Raw genomic sequence first — 16,429 nt, 5'->3', positions numbered from 1 at the left:
GGCAGGGAAGGGCGGCGTGTTTCCCTCCGGTCGCCCCATCTCTGCTGCTTCCCCCATTTCAGACCTCAGCAGTCAAAGCTTAAAACGTCTACACTGAGCTGATCCAGGAGTTTAGCAGCTTCTGGCTTCACGGTCATTAAAATAACAGGGCTAGTTAGTAAGAGGTGAATGGGGTCCCAATGGAGCGTGAAGCGGGGACTGCAGCTTATCTGTAGGAGCCAAGCAGGCGGACCGCGACCCGGGGGACACACAGACGCTTTCGGAGGGATCAAAACCCGTGAGCACCTCACGGGGGGTGAGAGACGCTCCCGCGGAGGGGAACGGCCGCTCGGGGCTGGCGCCCGAGGAGTGCCCGGCTCATCCCCGCGGCAGCAGCTCCCTCCCCGCCGGCCGGCTCCTCCGCACCTCCCGGCACTCTCCCACCCGGAGCGGGGCCCCGCAGCCCGGACCGGTCCGACAAGCTGGGGCACTCGGCACCGCGCCCCGCCGGCGGGCTGGGGGCTGCCCGCTCCTGCCGCCGGCCCCGGTTGCCGCTGCTCCTGCCCGCTGCCGTGCGGCGCTGCTCCAGCGGGCGGGCGGCGGGCGCGGGGTGCGAGCTCCTTCTGCCAGCCGCGACTTTCACCCCGCTAAACTTTAGAGTTCAAAAGACTGGGGGAGGTAGGGGATTAAAATTCGCACCTCCAAAAAAAAAAAAAAAAAAAAAAAAAAAAGAAAAAAGAAAAAAGAAAAGAACGAGGAAAAAAGAAAAAAAAAAAAAAAAAAAAAGGCAAACCGGAGGTCTTCGGGAAGGGATAAATCCCGCCCGGCAGGGAGGCGAGAGCGGGGCGCCGGCTGGAAGCGAGCGGAGGGAGGGCAGCGTGGCTCGGGGGGCAGCGGAGCTCCGCTCTGCCCCATGCCGGACCCCCTCCCCCCCCCCTCCTTCCCCACTCCCGACCCCTCCCCGCGCTTCTCACCTCGCAGTCCTCTTCATACTTGACATTATCTGCTAGTTTCCACAACATGGCGTCCAGCGTCCAAACCAGGTGTGTGGTGCCGAAAATAGACGAGAGCTCAGCTCCCCCCCCACGGGCGGTAAATCCACGTCGGCGCTGGGGAAGAGGAGCTGCCCCCCGGACGGAGCTCAGTTGGCAGGCATGAAGACAGATGACGGACTAAACCTCCGCGCTTATGGTCACTTGGGTTTTTTTCCCTGCCCAGACGCCCTTAATGCCAATAGGATTATCATAACTCCTCCCCAGGGATGGCTTGGGAGCCGCGGCCGCCAGCCACTCAGGAGGGAGCGCGCAGCCTCAAGCCACTCCTTCCGCGCTGTGCTCCGCGCCCGCGGAGGGGTGGGGAAGCAGCACAGAGCGGGGCAGCCCCCCCACCCCAGCGCCCCAGAGCGCTCAGGGAGCGGGGGGGGCAGGCCTGGCCGGCGAGGAAGAGGTCATGCGTGGGCATCCCCTCTCCCGGACCCACGCTGCAACGAGGCTGCCCCAACCCCCCTCCCCCCCACGTGTTGGATGGGGGGGTGGGGGGGACCAGTGTCGGGTGTCCCCCCCATGCGCGGAGGGACTTTGCTGAGACCCGCGTAGGGAGGCGCAGCGGCGGTGCCCCCACACGCGGTGGGTCCGGCGGCTTCTGGGCGAAATAAACTCGGGAAAAGTCCTCGTTACAAAAGCGAGAAAGTCCGAGCGCCAGCCTGAGCTCGATTTGCATGATTGTCAAGTTTGAATTACTGATTACAACTTGTAAGCTACCAATGTTTAAGGTATAATTTACTTAATTATCCGACAAGATTATTGCAGTTGTGTTGAATCCCTGGTAGGTAAAGCAGCACTGATTCAGCGTCCCCGATCCGGGGCTGTGTGAATTGTGCCACTGGTTCCTCGCATGATTATTATTTTTTTTTTTTTAAACGAAAATCCCGCCTGTCTAATCTTTTACGCGCAAACTTGGGGCTGGGGCAGCAGGTGGGAGGTGAGACAGGCATTTTCGGACGCCGGGAGCACACTTTCATCTAAGCTTAGAAAATACTTGCCTGCCAAATTGCTACCTTTCTGCAGCCATTTGATCTATGCAGTTATGTGTGTCAGACAAAATGAACATCGTTTTCAAAAGCAACGACTTCTCCCAGTGTTTTAAGGTGCATCCGGATCACTGCTCATTTACATGAGAGGAGCAAGTGTTTGTTTATTGTGGCAGGGACAAAAGATGACCCTGGACAGTGCTGGCTGCCGAGATCTCGGTTATCTCGGTGCCCGGGGACGCGCCGCCTGAGCTGCTATTAAAGGCCCGAGATAGACCCACGTCTCGAGATTTAAACCAGTTCACACTTCGCTCGCTTTTTTCCCTAAGGAGCAGGGAAGAAAAATAACACGAATATTAATTAAAAAAAAACCCAACAACAACACAAAAACCGAAACCAAACAACCACCAAACACACACACACACACACACACACACACACACAAATCAACCCCATCCATCCGACTAAATGAATGATCAAAAAAAAACCCGAGGACAGGGGTGCTGGAAGTAACTGTCGGAGGTGTTATCTGCCTTATCTAGCACGCAGGTGCTGATCTGCAGCAGTTGCATTAAGCCCATCATCATCAGGGACTCCGCATTATCATTTTTGGTGGAGTCTCCATTTATTTTTTTTTAAACGACGGTGTTTTTCTTCCAGGGATGTTTCTTTGAAATGCAGTTCGCGACGATTATTAGCGAGTGTGCTTGCGCTGCTCCTGGCGTCATTAAGACTAGGAATCTAAATAATAAAAGACAGGGGGAGCTTAAAGTTCATTTGTTTTAAAGGGACAAGATGGATTTATAAAGAAACGAGGAAGGGAACCGTCGAGCTTCCCAGGTTTAGGATCAGCTCTTCTTCCTTCCAAAGAGACCCTATTGTAGCAACGCTGATCATTTTTATCATACCCTTGGAAGCCAGATTTACTTTCTGCTCAGAAATGTCACACCGAGAGGCGACCGTGATTTTCTCATTCTTTAGAATTGTCAAGGTCTGAGCACCTTCGTCTTGTTTCTTTTGGTGGCCAAATTACAGAAGATTAATTCAGTTTATTATTATTTCTTGCGTATATATAAATAATATTTATAAATAGAGGCGTGGAAGAGTACGAGGGATTTATAAGAAATCACCCAAACAGGCGACCAGAATATGCATATGGCTTTCTAGAAAACAAACCCGGAACGCAGAGACGAGGCTAAAGGCAGGGAAGTTGGAGACAAACTTTTCCCAACACCCACTTGCTCCTCGGTCTCTGCCCGCATGCCACGGACCGGCACAGGGCTCTGGGCTCCGCGGGGCGCAGGCAGCCGGGCACGGCACGGCACTGCCCGTCGCCTCCCGCGGGGTGTCTGGCCCGAGAGCGGCGGGCCCCGCGCCCCGGCCGCCGCCGCGCAGCTGATCCTGCCCCGCTGCTTCTCTCGAGGGATGCTTTGACCAAATAAACGGCCCGGCACCAGGGCGGCTTAGCGGCCCGAGGAGCCTTTTCGGGGTGGGGGGTGGGGGGGCATAACCCCTTCTGAGCCGCTCCCCCGCAGCTTTCCGCAGCCCTCGACGTGCACACGCGGGCCGGGGCCACCTGCAAAGCGCCCCTGCGGCAGCGCCCGGCTGTGCCCGCCCACGGGCGGCCAAAGTGTCCCTTTCCAGGGAACTCCCGGGCACTGGGAGGGCGCAGGCAGCCAGGGCTGCCGCAAGGACACGGTACCTCCCCGGACACTCCCTCTGAGACACGGGGCAGAGCCGTGCAGGAACCAAGGAGCAGTCAGGAAGGTGGCTTCTGACAGGTGGCACCTTTATTTACTTATTAATAATAATAATTTAAAAAATTATGCCCTTACTTTGGGGACATCCCCTGTTTCCAAGGAGAAATGGTTTCTTGCTTCCTGGGGGCTTAGTTCCCCCCCAACATCTCTCTTACGAGGATGCAGTTTCCCATGGGGGACCATTGAGCCCCCCCAGGTGCGAACACGCTCTTGGGAGGGAAGCCAGAGCCTACTGCGGCGCCTCTGTCACATTCAGGAGTTTTCCTATTTGGCAGCAATTAAAAGAGAGCGTGGGGATGCTAATTAGTTACATCCCTTTTCCTCTAAAATATATTTAAACACACACATATCCTTGTCATTAATGAGACTGCAGCAACCTGTCCGGATTGTCGCCTCGGTTCCTGCAGAGCTTCCCAAAGAGAGCTGCTGCCCCGCGGCCCCAGGACACTTTCCGCGTAACTTCCACGCAGAGTGCGCGGGGAGGGGCGGAAAGCGGGCTGTCCCCCGCAGCGGAGCCCAAAGCCGGGGGTAGAGGGGTGGGTGCAGAGCCGCCCTCCGCCCCGAAAGGGCTGCGGGGGGCGTCCTGCTCGGGGGGCGCCCCGGGGGCCGGGACAAGTGCAGCGGTACGTACTTGCCAGTCGATCCTCCCCAGCAGAGCCATGGGGCGTGCGGCGCCGGCAGCTGCCTCCGTGGCGGAACCGCGGACACCTGGGCGCGGAGTAGCGCGCCTGCGCACCGCATCCGCGCCCCCTCCCCGGCCTGTCCTCCTCCGGCCCCGGCAGCCCCCCGCGCCGGCAGGGCGGCTGAGAGACGGTCCCGCCGCCGCGGGGCTTCGGTCTCGGTGGCTGCCTCGCACGGTCCTTCCCCGCTCTGGACGGACCTCGCCGGGGCGCGGCAGAGCCAGGACGATCAAGGGAGGCTCTTGCCGCTGCTCCGCCGCTTCTCCTCCCTTGGCGGTGCCCCGGGAGATGGGGGGTGCGCATCTTTGCCCGCGGCTGCTCGCACCGGCGCATCTCCGGCCGGCGGCAGCCTCTGCCCGCCCCGGGAGGGCAGCGGCCCCTCGGCAGGCGCTGGCTCAGCCGCACCGCCCCCGCGGCCCGGGCTGCCCCCCCCCCAGGGCTCCCGCCGCCCCGGGGGCTGGCAACGTCGGGCTCCCGCAGGCTCTGGGCTCCCGCACCAGCACGCGCCGGTGTTTGAGGTGCACACCGGCGGGGCTGTGAGCGTGCCGGCCCCAGCCCGCGTCCCACCCCCCCAGCCTGCCCCCCAGCACAGAAGGCGAAGATGATGGGGAGGGCAGAGGGGATGCGCCGGAGCGCTCATCGCCCGGCCTCTGCAGGAGGCGAGAGGAAAGCGTGCCCACACCGCGGCTAGTATTTTTTTTTTCCCCAACCTATTAATTTGCTTAATAAACACGATTCCAGCTATGTTTTCTTCCTGCTCCTTCCCGATGGAGCTGGAGGAGCAGTGTCCCCTGGCCATAGCATACCGTGAGCCTGCAGCAGAGGATGTGTTTAGCAACTCACGGGCAGAAGTGACACTTTGACACCAGGTGCTTTCGGGCCCTGGGTTAGATGCTGCATGGCATGTGGCAGAGGTTCAGCAGCGATGCGCAGCTGCCTCAGGCTCCTGCAGAGGAGTTTCTCTGGCTTTTGTACACAAGAAGTTTTGCCGACCTGGATGGTTTGTGGCAGGAGACGGATACCTTGGAGGGAGCTCAAATGAGCCTGCCTGCAGCCACAGCATGAGACAGGGGAGAGGAAGACCCAAGTTCCCAGCCTGTCCCTATCCTTGAGGCAGGGGATGACCACACATGTGACTGCAGCTGCGTTTACCTTGGTCTCATTCATAAAACAAGGGTAATAATCCCAGTGCTGGTGAGAACTGGATTCTTATCAGGTAGGACCAAGGGATAAGTGGGAGCCATGGTCCCCAGGACCCTTGCATCTCTGCCCAGTGATCCTGAGGTACCTCCTCAGGGCTCTGACATTTTGCCTGCAGTGGTGTGGTCACTCCATTCTGGAGGGATGCTCAGATATTTTTTTTATTCCTCCCATGTTATGTCCATTAGGAGCAGCAGTGCCATGAACTTCATCGCTCTTAGCCAGAGTGCTGCTCCAAAGCAAGTTGTTGCTGGGCTGTGCGTAGTTGAACTGTTTGCTAGTGCAGGAAGCAGTCTCCACATCAAAAAAAAAACAACCCAAGATCAAAACCCCAAAACAGTCAAAACACCACAATGCTAAATGTGAAATCAAGATTCATACATTTATGAATTATGAAAAAAGCCCCAGTACAACAGGAAGAATCTCATAGGCTAACACAGCAGAAAAGCAAGTATTTCAAATACGGACACAAAAATGAGCGGAAAAAACATTGCTCAGCCCAATTCATGCTGTAGCTAATACAAGTCCTTCACTACGAGCCTCCCATTCCTCTTGCCCTTTTAGAAAAAGGGCCAGGCACTGTCACTGAGATGTACTTGCACTGTAAAAACATCTGCCATGAGATGCTCTCTTTATCCTTTCCTCTGCTTTCAGGATATATGCAGCCTATGTGATACCTTAAATGATGCACCGTGTTTTAAGAAAACAACTGCTGAGGCACAATGGTGATGGTTCAGGGAAGTTTCCTTCACTGACGGAGATACACACCAGGTACCAAAGCTCTTTTCTGTCCCCAGCACTGAGGGGTCCTGCAGCCTGTGCACCTTCAGGGAATCAATCAAGTGTGTTAAATGTGGTTTTTTTTCAGAAATATCCTCTTCTCCATGTACATACGCACATACACACAAGTTTAAAACCCTAATGGACAAATAACCTAAACACTTCCAAAGATGCTTTGAGCACAATATAAAGGAGTTCAGCAAAGATGCAGACAGTACCTGTGCAGCAGGAATTTACAGAACAGTCAGATGCCTTATTTCTTGTTACCTTTTACTCTTCAGTCATCTTAAAGGGGTGATGAAATCAGTATACTGACCTCAGTGTCGGGAAAATGGGTCATGTCAGTTGAAGCTGATGCTTCTCCCTGTAGGCAATTTAAATAAGGAAAGGAAACAAATTCAGTTGCTTTTTTACTTCCACAGTCCAGTTTCTTGAAAACTCCTAATCCTTCTAAATAGCTGGTCTTCCCAGAGTCCTCCATCACAGCTCGGCTGGACAAAACCTGAAACGTAGCTGTATGGGGGAAAAGTTCAGAGGTACAAAAAAATTTAGAGACAAACACAAAGCAGAGCACAAGGGCACTCTCTTCCCTTCCATATCCCTGTTAATAGATTGCCACAGGTGTTTACTTAATTGTGATGCACTGGAAAACACAGAGGGTTTGGTGGCACCACATTTCTTCCTTCGTGGTGTTTCTCTGCTGCTGATAAGCTGCAGCTCCATTACATGGTAAGATGAAGCAGAGCTGTGTGAGGGGAAAACAACTGAACCGCTGGCAAAAATTACATCCGTCAAAACTCTACACTTAATGCACTCTGTCATTTATAATCACGCTAATATGGCACCAGTGAAGGGCTGGCAGCATTATAAAATATCAGGTGCCAGCAAATACCTCCAAATTCTTCCAAACCTGCTCCAAGCTGCATTCTCAAGAACTTGATTTTGCAGGTGTATCTGCAAAGACAAGAATCCAGGATGATGCATGGTTACTGTAGCAAATATATGCAGGGTCTAGGGTTGTGGGTTTTTTGATACATCTATTTTTTTCTGTGCAAAATTATTTGTAAAACTTCATATAGCACTACTGCTGCAAAGGCACAAAGCCAATACTCCAAGGTGGAAGAATTCATACTACTTAGAGACCTTTTATCTGTGTTCAGCTAATTGCATGCAGGTATGATTGCAGAAGGGTGCAGACTTGGGATGTCCAGACAATTTTTCTTGTATTAAAAAACTCTTTGCTACTGAGTAGTAAAATGGAAGCAATACAACCCAGGGTGCTTCAGTTCAAATCTCAATTCAGGCATCTTAATTTTTGGGCTTCCAACTTTTTCTTTGCCATCTTTTCCCCTCTGCCTGCACACCCCCCCACCCCCACGCCCCCCATGCTCCAAGATGTCCCATCACTGCTGTTGTTAAGATAATTTTGCACAGGGACACCACTGTGATCAGGGAGTTCTGGCTCCCCATGCCTGATCCCCTGCTTTTTCTTTGCCTGTGCTACATTTCTAGCTGCTGGAGTAGTGAAAAGTGTGCAGTACATACCAGTCCAGAGAAGTTGCAGTGCTGAAACAAAGGTATTTGCTGGATTTCCAACTTCTGACACAGTGGTTTCAGGAGAGCCAAGAGTTCCCATCACATGGGATTTAGGAGTCACAGTCGAGATACCATTGAGCAACACAGTGCTCCTACTACTAGTAAGAAAATCCGTCACTGGAAAGTACTAATGCAGTATAAATTCACCCTACCAATGCAAATGTATTAAAAAAGAGGCTGACATTAACTTGGCATCAGCAGTTTTATGCTACATAAATGTCTTTTGCCCACACTATTTCAGCCAGACCCAGTCTATCATCCTGTCACCGAAACAAATCCACAAAAACTCCAAAGCTGACCCTAACCGTGTGCCTTGACTGACTCAGCAGAAAGGCAGCCCTGGGTCCACACGTGATCCAGACCAAATTTATACTGTTAGATGACTTGGTGATCCAGAGAGCTGAGATTAATGACTCCAGGAGCATGGCTTTGGACAGCAGCTGAGGGAAGCCTAGGAGGGGATGTGGGAAGAGCTGCTCTCTCTCTCGAAGCATGGGGAAGTTCTGCTTTGGGGACTTGTGGGACAAGGGTTCGTCAAGGAATGAGAAGGAACTTGGAGGGCAAGGAAGACAGTTTTTATGGTTGAGAGTTATATCGGTAAAAGGTGGATGGTTGCCTTTGAAAAAGCCAGCCCTGATGCTGAGAGGAGAAGAATGAGGCCACCACTTCCTTGTGCTGGGCTGCATTAGAATTGAAAACAATCACAGCAGTGAAACAAAACCAGCTCAGCTGAACAGATGCAAATCCAGCGGCAGACACGGGCTCAAACCAGGTCAAGCTGCACCCATGCAAATTACGGGTTACCCCAGAGCGCACCATGTCCGCACCGAGGGTGTGTGCTAGTGCGCTGCCAGAATGACCTCAGCTCCAGCCTGGGCCCAGGCTGTCAGGCAGTGCTTGCCCCAGGGGGCAAGCCTGGCAAACTGCCCTGCGCAGGCATGGCCAGGCTCTCTCGCAAGTCCCCTCGCCAAGTGCCGGATGCTCCCTCCTCGGAGACTCTGCCCATGCAGCTCCACAGCAAAGCTGCAGAGAGAAGACTAACTAGCCCGAGGGGAGATTTGCCAGTATAGCTAGACCGATAAAGCACTCCTCTTGTGTAAACACAGAATACACCAGCTAAAGTGCTCTTCTGTCAGCATAGCTTATCCCAGCATAGTTTTGCCAAAGGAATCCTCACTTGTGTTTCAGTGAGACTGTAAATCTGTTGTAGCGTGGTTAGGAGCCGCGCAGTCACCACAAACAGCACAAATCTCTCAGTCGGTTCAAGTTTGTTCCCAGGTTTCCAAGTCACAGTGTTGTTCTCTAGTGGGGCAGGTGTTGTCTGCTCTTTCCCAGCCAGCACATAAAGCCACTGCAGCCACCATAGTGGCTGGTGAAATACAGCCATAAGGCCAGGGTCCTCCAGAACCCCCAGTGACCTGGGAACACCCAGGCTCCCTGTACGTGCCCAGGGCATCACTTGCCACTTTGGCCTGTGGCTTCTTCCAGCAAAGCAAGCCAAACCTCATCAAGCCCACAGTGCCTTCTGGAGCCCAAACCTGGCCCTGATTAATGATGGTGGCATGTAAATAGTCACAGGGAGGCTTTGCAATGAATGGGAGGGAGGGATGAGTTCACGCTTCTGCTGCCACAGCTGTTGGCCAGTGGTGGCTTCCTGGGAGACTGGGCAAAAGAGCCCCAGCCTACTGACTTGTCTCTATAAAAACCTGAACTAACCGGGGAAGGGAAGGGTCTGAGTACTTGCTTTTTGAAATCCTTAGCTCTCCCTTCCTAAAAGCCATGCCTCAGCTTCCCTGGAGAGCATGTTGAGCCCATAAGCCCAGTCAGAAGTGAGAACCACATCTGCACACAAGCAGGGGAGAATTTACATCTTCAGCAGTCTCAGACTGGCTGAATGTCTGCCACGTTCTGCTGGTCTTCGCCAGCTCTGCACTACCTACACACGTAGGCAGCATGCTGTCTTCCTGTCCCAAAAGTTTGGGGACGCAGTATTTCTTTGTTTATAGTGGGGAAGCAGGAAACACGGAAATGTAAAGCATGTCTTCAAGCTACAAACACCTCCAGCTCGCCCTGCCCCTGCCCCAAGCTGGCCAGATGTGATCAGGGAGCTCCAGGAGCCCTTGCAGCACCTGAGACACCAATTCCCTACCCGAGCAGGCACACCGGCTCCGGCAGAGCAGTGGCTGGCTACCTCCCAAACCTGCTGACACATGGAGCCGGTTCAGAGCAGGCACAGAGAGAGCTCCGGTCTCTGCAGACATGCCCACAGGGTCTTGCTCAACACAGGAAGACTGTGATGGCAAAGAGCTGATGCTGGCTCTGCCAAGATCTGGGCTGTGACCACAGCCTCATCTCACCCCACAGACACGGGAAGTCCCTTGGCGGAGGCTCTGGGCTGTATCACCCTGTTTAAGCTCTGCAAGTGGATGTGGCACATGGCTTCCCCCCCACCTCACTGGTGGGGCTGGACCATGGCAGAGACCTTTAGGCTCCAGTCTCAGGACAGTCTACCTGAAGCATGCAATTGATGCTCCTTGTAATTTTACCAGAGCTGGTGCCATTGCAAATGCCATTCTTATCTACCTAAGTACAGATCCTCTCTTGAATTGTTAACAATGTCATGTAGCAATTTGTTACATAAGCTCATTAAGTTTTTTAATGTATCTATGTTAATAAGGACATAAATATGGAAATCTTAATTTCAAACCTGTTTCTGAAAGCATTAGCTGGGAATCTAGTCTGAGAAAAAGCAAACATGACCCAGGAATACCCAGGGATTTATGCAGGGTTTAGGTATCACTGTGACGAATAGAGCAGGAATGGGGCTGTCAGGATGCCCCAGTTACACTCCTCGCTGATCAGCTCCATCACCCTTGAAAAGCACAGTTCCAGCCAAAAAACTTCAGTAACTTTGCATTGTTCTCCCTATCCTTAGCTATGATAAGTTGACAGGCTACTTTTCTTTCTTTTTTATTTCTTCTCTTACTGCAGGTGGATGATTAACGCAAATAAAAGGAGTCCTGTTCTCCAAAGGAAACAGTGACATTAACTGCAGCCCAAGTGTTCCCAATGAACAAATGTAAATAGCAAATGCATTAGAAAAGGGTTCAGCTGGATTTCATCCACATTAATTTTCATCATCATTTATAGTAATAAATACTTTTTCAGGTGTATTCATGTTTGGCTTGACCCCTTTCATTTGGTGGTTTAACATGGGAGAACGTCGACAAGACCTCGCAGTCCTTCCCTGAAAGGAGCAGGGCAGTTACTGAGCTCATCTGCTCTGGTCCCTCCGTGAGGGCTTCCCCAGGAGCAGCTGTATAAGCTGTATTCATTATATAGGCACATGAGATACGTTTATACTGCTATTGATACATCACCACACCACTGCCAGTGCCTGCAGATGGAAATGAATGTTAAATCACAATGCAATGAAGTTACCTGCTCCATATTAATTCTCTGTGTAAGGCTGTGCTGCCAGAAGATGCCAAATGCAGTCTGAAGGCATCTGGGTGCCAGACAAGCGCTATTTTGTGTCCATGTTGAAGCAAATTCCCTCTGTTGGTTCAATGTTATTATATTTTTTTAAGGGGTGCATTACTAGAGCAGGACAAAGCATTGTGCTGGTGTACATGCTACACCATGGGCTCCATCTCAGCAGAGATAAACGTGTCCTTGCACTCCTGATGCTCATCAGATGCATGATGCTGTAGCAGTGTCCAGATTCACTTGCAGCAAATGTGGCCTCAGGCTGCTTTTCTGTGGGCAGCTGCACCAGTACAGAAGGACAACCCCCCCCCATCTCTTCCTTCTCCTTTCTTTGGGCTCCCAGCAGCAGGATCCAACTCCTGGCACTTGGATCCCTCCATGAATTGCTTCTGTTGCATGAGTTTTCTGCCAGATTAGTGACTTCAAGTGGCCCATGGAGGACGGCCACGGAGACCAGACACCCAGCAGCTAGCTCTAGCCAGCAAGCCTTCTTACTGCACAGCAGCTTCTGCATTGCTTTTCCATGTCAGCCACCAAGGACATTCAAACACACTTCCCTCTCCCATCACCTTCCTTGTCAGGTGGGGAGGGAGGCTGTTTCTAAAACTCTGCTTTCTCAACAAACCTTTCAACGCGCCACAAACCCTGTAAAACCCCTTGCACAGGCAGCACCCCTCGCAAAAGGAACTATATCTATATTTTTATATCTATAGGGCACATCATTGGTGGCAGACTGTCCTGAGTGGCAGGTGAAGGGCCGGGAATCACTCCTGCTCTCACGGCCCCGGCCAGGCCAAGCAGACACCTTGGCTCAGCCCAGCCTGGTGGTGATTCAAGCCAAGGGTCCATAGTCTGAGGCCAGCACAGGCAGCAGGGAGGGAAGGGGCTCTTCTGAGCACCCTTCAGCATCCTCAGCTTTTGTAAGCTCTTCCTGACACCGTGCCCTTGGTTGGAAATACCTGACCTTAAACCCAGCCAGTTCCAGCCATTGTATTTGTGAAAAACTTTCTTCTGGGTGGCAGGGAGACAGGGGCAAGCACTGGCCTCTGCATCTCACTGCAGGGCTTTCACCTGCAAATGCTGCCCAGCGCGTAGCAGCTCCATCCCTGGCATTGCCACCTCCTCTCATTGTGAAATACTGCAAGTTGTTAATTAGGCAATAATGACCAACGGGAAGGGCATTTCCTGGCTGTTAGCTGGAGACTCCTGACCTCAAGGTCAGTATCAGTCACCCAGGAATTATTAAAACTAAAACGTGGAGGAGGAGGGGGAGAGGAACACGCCAAGAAGAGCAAACCTTGTAAGGTGGTGAGTGCTGACCCACTGCACAGCCCAAGGACCCGCTGCAGGGACCCACTGCAGGGACCTGCTCCTCACCTGCACCCCAGCTCAGGCTGCAGCTCCCGGTGGTGCTCTCCTCTGTCCCTCTCTTCCAGTTACTTTCATTTCCCAATTAATCTCTGTGGTCATGAAGAAATGGGATATTAAATATTCAAGATTATATATATTTTTTTTTACATGCGGCTAAAATATGGAGACACAATTAGCAATAAACCGGGCTCCTGCTGGGCCTGTGTGTACTAATCCTTCCCCACTTCTAAAGGGAAGATTTACACCTACTCTACTGGTTTAAAATTGGGACCTTTCTCCCATTTAACCCTGGTGCCTGCTTTGCTCTCCCTTACAGGTGGCTGCATTTCAGTACAATGGTTTCTCTAGGTTAATTAAACTAATGTGAATTACTGTATTTCCTAAGGGGTGACCATATGAAATACCGTGTTTGTATTTCTACAGAGAAGCGCCTGATGGTTAGAGGGCTTCCAGCAACGCGTTAACCTCTTCAGCCTGGCCCGGGGCCAGGACTCACGGGCCACGTCTGAAGGACAAGTAGCAACAAAAATTAACATCGCTATGCCCTACTTATCCACGCAGAATCTGGCAAGTGGACACCACACCAAATATACTTAGGAGTGAATGAAGAGCCAGAAGGGAGCAAAGAATCAGTCAAACTGACATGGGGTGCCCCCCTGCCCCCAACCTTTTCCTTGTGGGGAGGATGCTGTTGCTGCCTGGGTGGTGGCCCAGTAGCCTGTACCAACACCAGTGTCACCAGCTCATACAACAGCAAAGGGTCACCAGCCTGAATCTCTGGCTGGGGGACTTTGCCACCCTCCTCCAAATTCTGCATATGTATTTCTTCAAACTTTTCTAGACAAAACTCCTTATGATTGTACCTTGGTAAATGCAGACAGTAAAAAGAAATACTGAAAGTTTATGAGAAAGTATGCAATTGTTAAGTGTGAAGAGTTGCTGCAGCTGTTCTTGTGTGGATGGAGATGTCCGGAAAGGTTTGCCAGTTCCTGAGGATCTCCATGCTTTGAGACCTCTTCAGACTACTAGTAGTAAGTGGTTATACACAGGCTGTTGAGGACTAGATAGGATGTTTGAAATTCACATCCTTAATCCAAGGTAACTTTCATGGTCAACATTAGCTTTTGGCTAAAGAAACAGTGGTAAGATAATAATACAGAGGAAATTGTCAGGTTCAGAGCTTTGAAAGTTCAGACTTCTGGGGGAAAAAAAACACCCAAAACCAACCCAAACTAAAAGCTTTGCCCAAAGCTTGCAGTCTTTTCTTTTACTGTCCTTGGCAGATGTGCAAATAGGCAAAAAATTACTGCACCTTGCTAGAAGCAGGTAGAGTTAGGCAGCACAGAAACCACCCTCAGCAGCTTTGGTGAGAAGGTGAGGATCCTGCAGCACTCTCAGCTTTGGCATGCAGCCTTAGCTGCAACATTCCTGGACGTTATCCATCCTCCCAAACCAAGCTACGGGGGCAAAGATATACGAACACACAGAAAGTCTCACCCCCATTACAAAAGAAGAAACAAGTGGGTTAGCACTGGGTACCACAGCTGCTCCCTACCTGTGGACAATAGGACAGCTCTCCCTAGAATGCTTCCCATCAACCAGTGGCCGAAAATAATACTGAAAAATTAACCCAATCAAGCAAACAGGCTTTTCTTTTTATTTTTAAACATGATATTTCCTATTCCTTTTCACCCGAGGGATGCTCTGAACAGTCCTTTTTAATACGCATCGTATCCAAATGATCTGTGAGATCATCTCACCTGGATGAGGACTCGAGTCAGGGTGTTCCTCTCCTTCCCTGTCCAGCTTCGTCTCCCACTCCCAGAAAAAGCAGGTAAGTCCTGTTACCCTGTCTGGGGAACCCTGATTATTTACTGTGATTTATCAAGCCAATCATGATATGTTGGCCCCAGAAGTACCAGAATACGAGTGACTTTTCTGAAACACTTCTTGGGGATCAAAACTCACTCACCTTTTTTCCCTGGGTGATATTACTCCCTTGGGCGGGTGTGTTAAACCAGCAGTACCAGCAGAAGAATGAAAGGACCTGTTACACTCTGGTGCAAAGAGGTTTTCCCATTCTTCATGAGGAGCATAAAGCCCTTGAACTTATTAGGAATCATACAAAGCAGGATTTATATGCAGTCTAGATTGATGAGCTATGTTATGCTACCTTTTAAAAAAAATCACAAAGCGATCCACACCCAGCACAAATCAGGGGAATAAAGACTTTTAACAGACAGTTGCTGCTTGTGAATTCTTTAAAAAAAATATTCCATCCTGTCTCTACAAAAGGTTGGTGAGGAATTTACAAACTTCCTAATCCCCCTCTAATCCTTTAAAATGCCGAGCTGTGATCGCACATGCTGTTTTGTGATTATGTGTCTTCAAGGGCTTGCTTAGATACTTATTAAAAGATACCAACTCGCTTTTGTCACAGAAAGCCAAAATTGCTTGATATGTTTTCCTTGCGCTTTACATTCTTCTGAAAAGACTCGAGATCTGCTTGGCAAGGCAAGCCATCCCCATCCTGTCTGGTGCCACTGCCCCGGCTTTTGGGGACAAGCAGGAGCTCTTCTCCACAGAGGGCACCACGTATTTCAAGTTTGTTGAAGGTGCAAGCAGAGAAACGCTCCTCTCCTTGCTCTCTGCCTCAGCTGCTGCTTCTTTGCAAGTGGGGATAGCAATGGCTCGACTAATGTTTTAAAACATTTTAGGACCTACATAGAAAAGCTCTAGAGAAAGGCACAGCCTATTATTACATTGTTTGGTGGTGCCTTTAGCGAGCACTTAATGGAGACTATGGCTGTTTTAAGTTGTGTGTGATACTTCTATGTGCACAGATAACCAGGGCAGAGCTGACTTTTAAGGGCTCATATGTGTTTAATTAGAGCTGCATTTTTAATCTTTTTAATTTGTATCTCTTTCTTAATAACCTCAGCTTGGCAAAGGTTGAAAAGGAAGATGTTTCATTTGAATATTGGGTAAAACTTGGTAACAGCCGAGCAGATTGTTTAGCAAAAAGGTTGCAGCATGTTCTTTAGAGACTATGGGTAACAGTTTGGCTCCATTAAACGTTGTAGCCAGCTAAGCCTAGGTTTTCATCCTTTGAAAATCATTTCAGAGAAGCTTAATAAAAATGCACTGGAGCTCAGTATATCATCCCCGCTTGCTGTGGGAAGTTTAGCTATATCAATGGGGTGTTGTTATTTGCCTGTAATCTCAAGGCAAGTAAGATCACAGCAATGTCGGTTAGTTTTTGCAGCACAGTTCTGAAATCTTAATGCAATCGTGTTACAAATCCATATTTGACTTTTGCCCAAAAGCAGAAAAAGTCATTGCAGACTATTGCAATACCTGCTGATGAAAGGAAACATCCACAGAACTTTAAAAATCCTACAGGAATGCTCCAAGCTGAATTAGTGAAAGCGGTTTCAATAATCTCCAAATCTTGAACCCGGAGCTAAAAGAGAGGAATGAACCTATTTCACAAGCACTCGCTGCTTTATTTCAGATAAACTTGAAATTTCGTTTCAGAAAAAAGA

The 16,429-nt window shown here is 50.6% G+C and overlaps 1 protein-coding gene across 1 annotated transcript in view; it reads right to left on the bottom strand.

Moving 5' to 3' along the window:
• Positions 1–16,429, bottom strand: part of TFAP2C (transcription factor AP-2 gamma) — a 46,096-nt gene that overhangs the window by 19,209 nt on the left and 10,458 nt on the right. The window contains exon 3 of the mRNA XM_080405447.1: positions 954–16,347. Within this exon, the coding sequence (XP_080261573.1) occupies positions 954–1,001 (48 nt within the window). The 5' untranslated portion in view covers positions 1,002–16,347. The remainder of the gene's footprint in view (positions 1–953; positions 16,348–16,429) is intronic.

This window comes from Falco punctatus (genome assembly GCF_963210335.1).
Source record: "Falco punctatus genome assembly, chromosome: 10".
NCBI classification, from domain to species: Eukaryota; Metazoa; Chordata; class Aves; order Falconiformes; family Falconidae; genus Falco; species Falco punctatus.
Note: the sequence above shows the minus strand (reverse complement) of the source record. Positions and strands in the feature narration are given on the sequence as shown.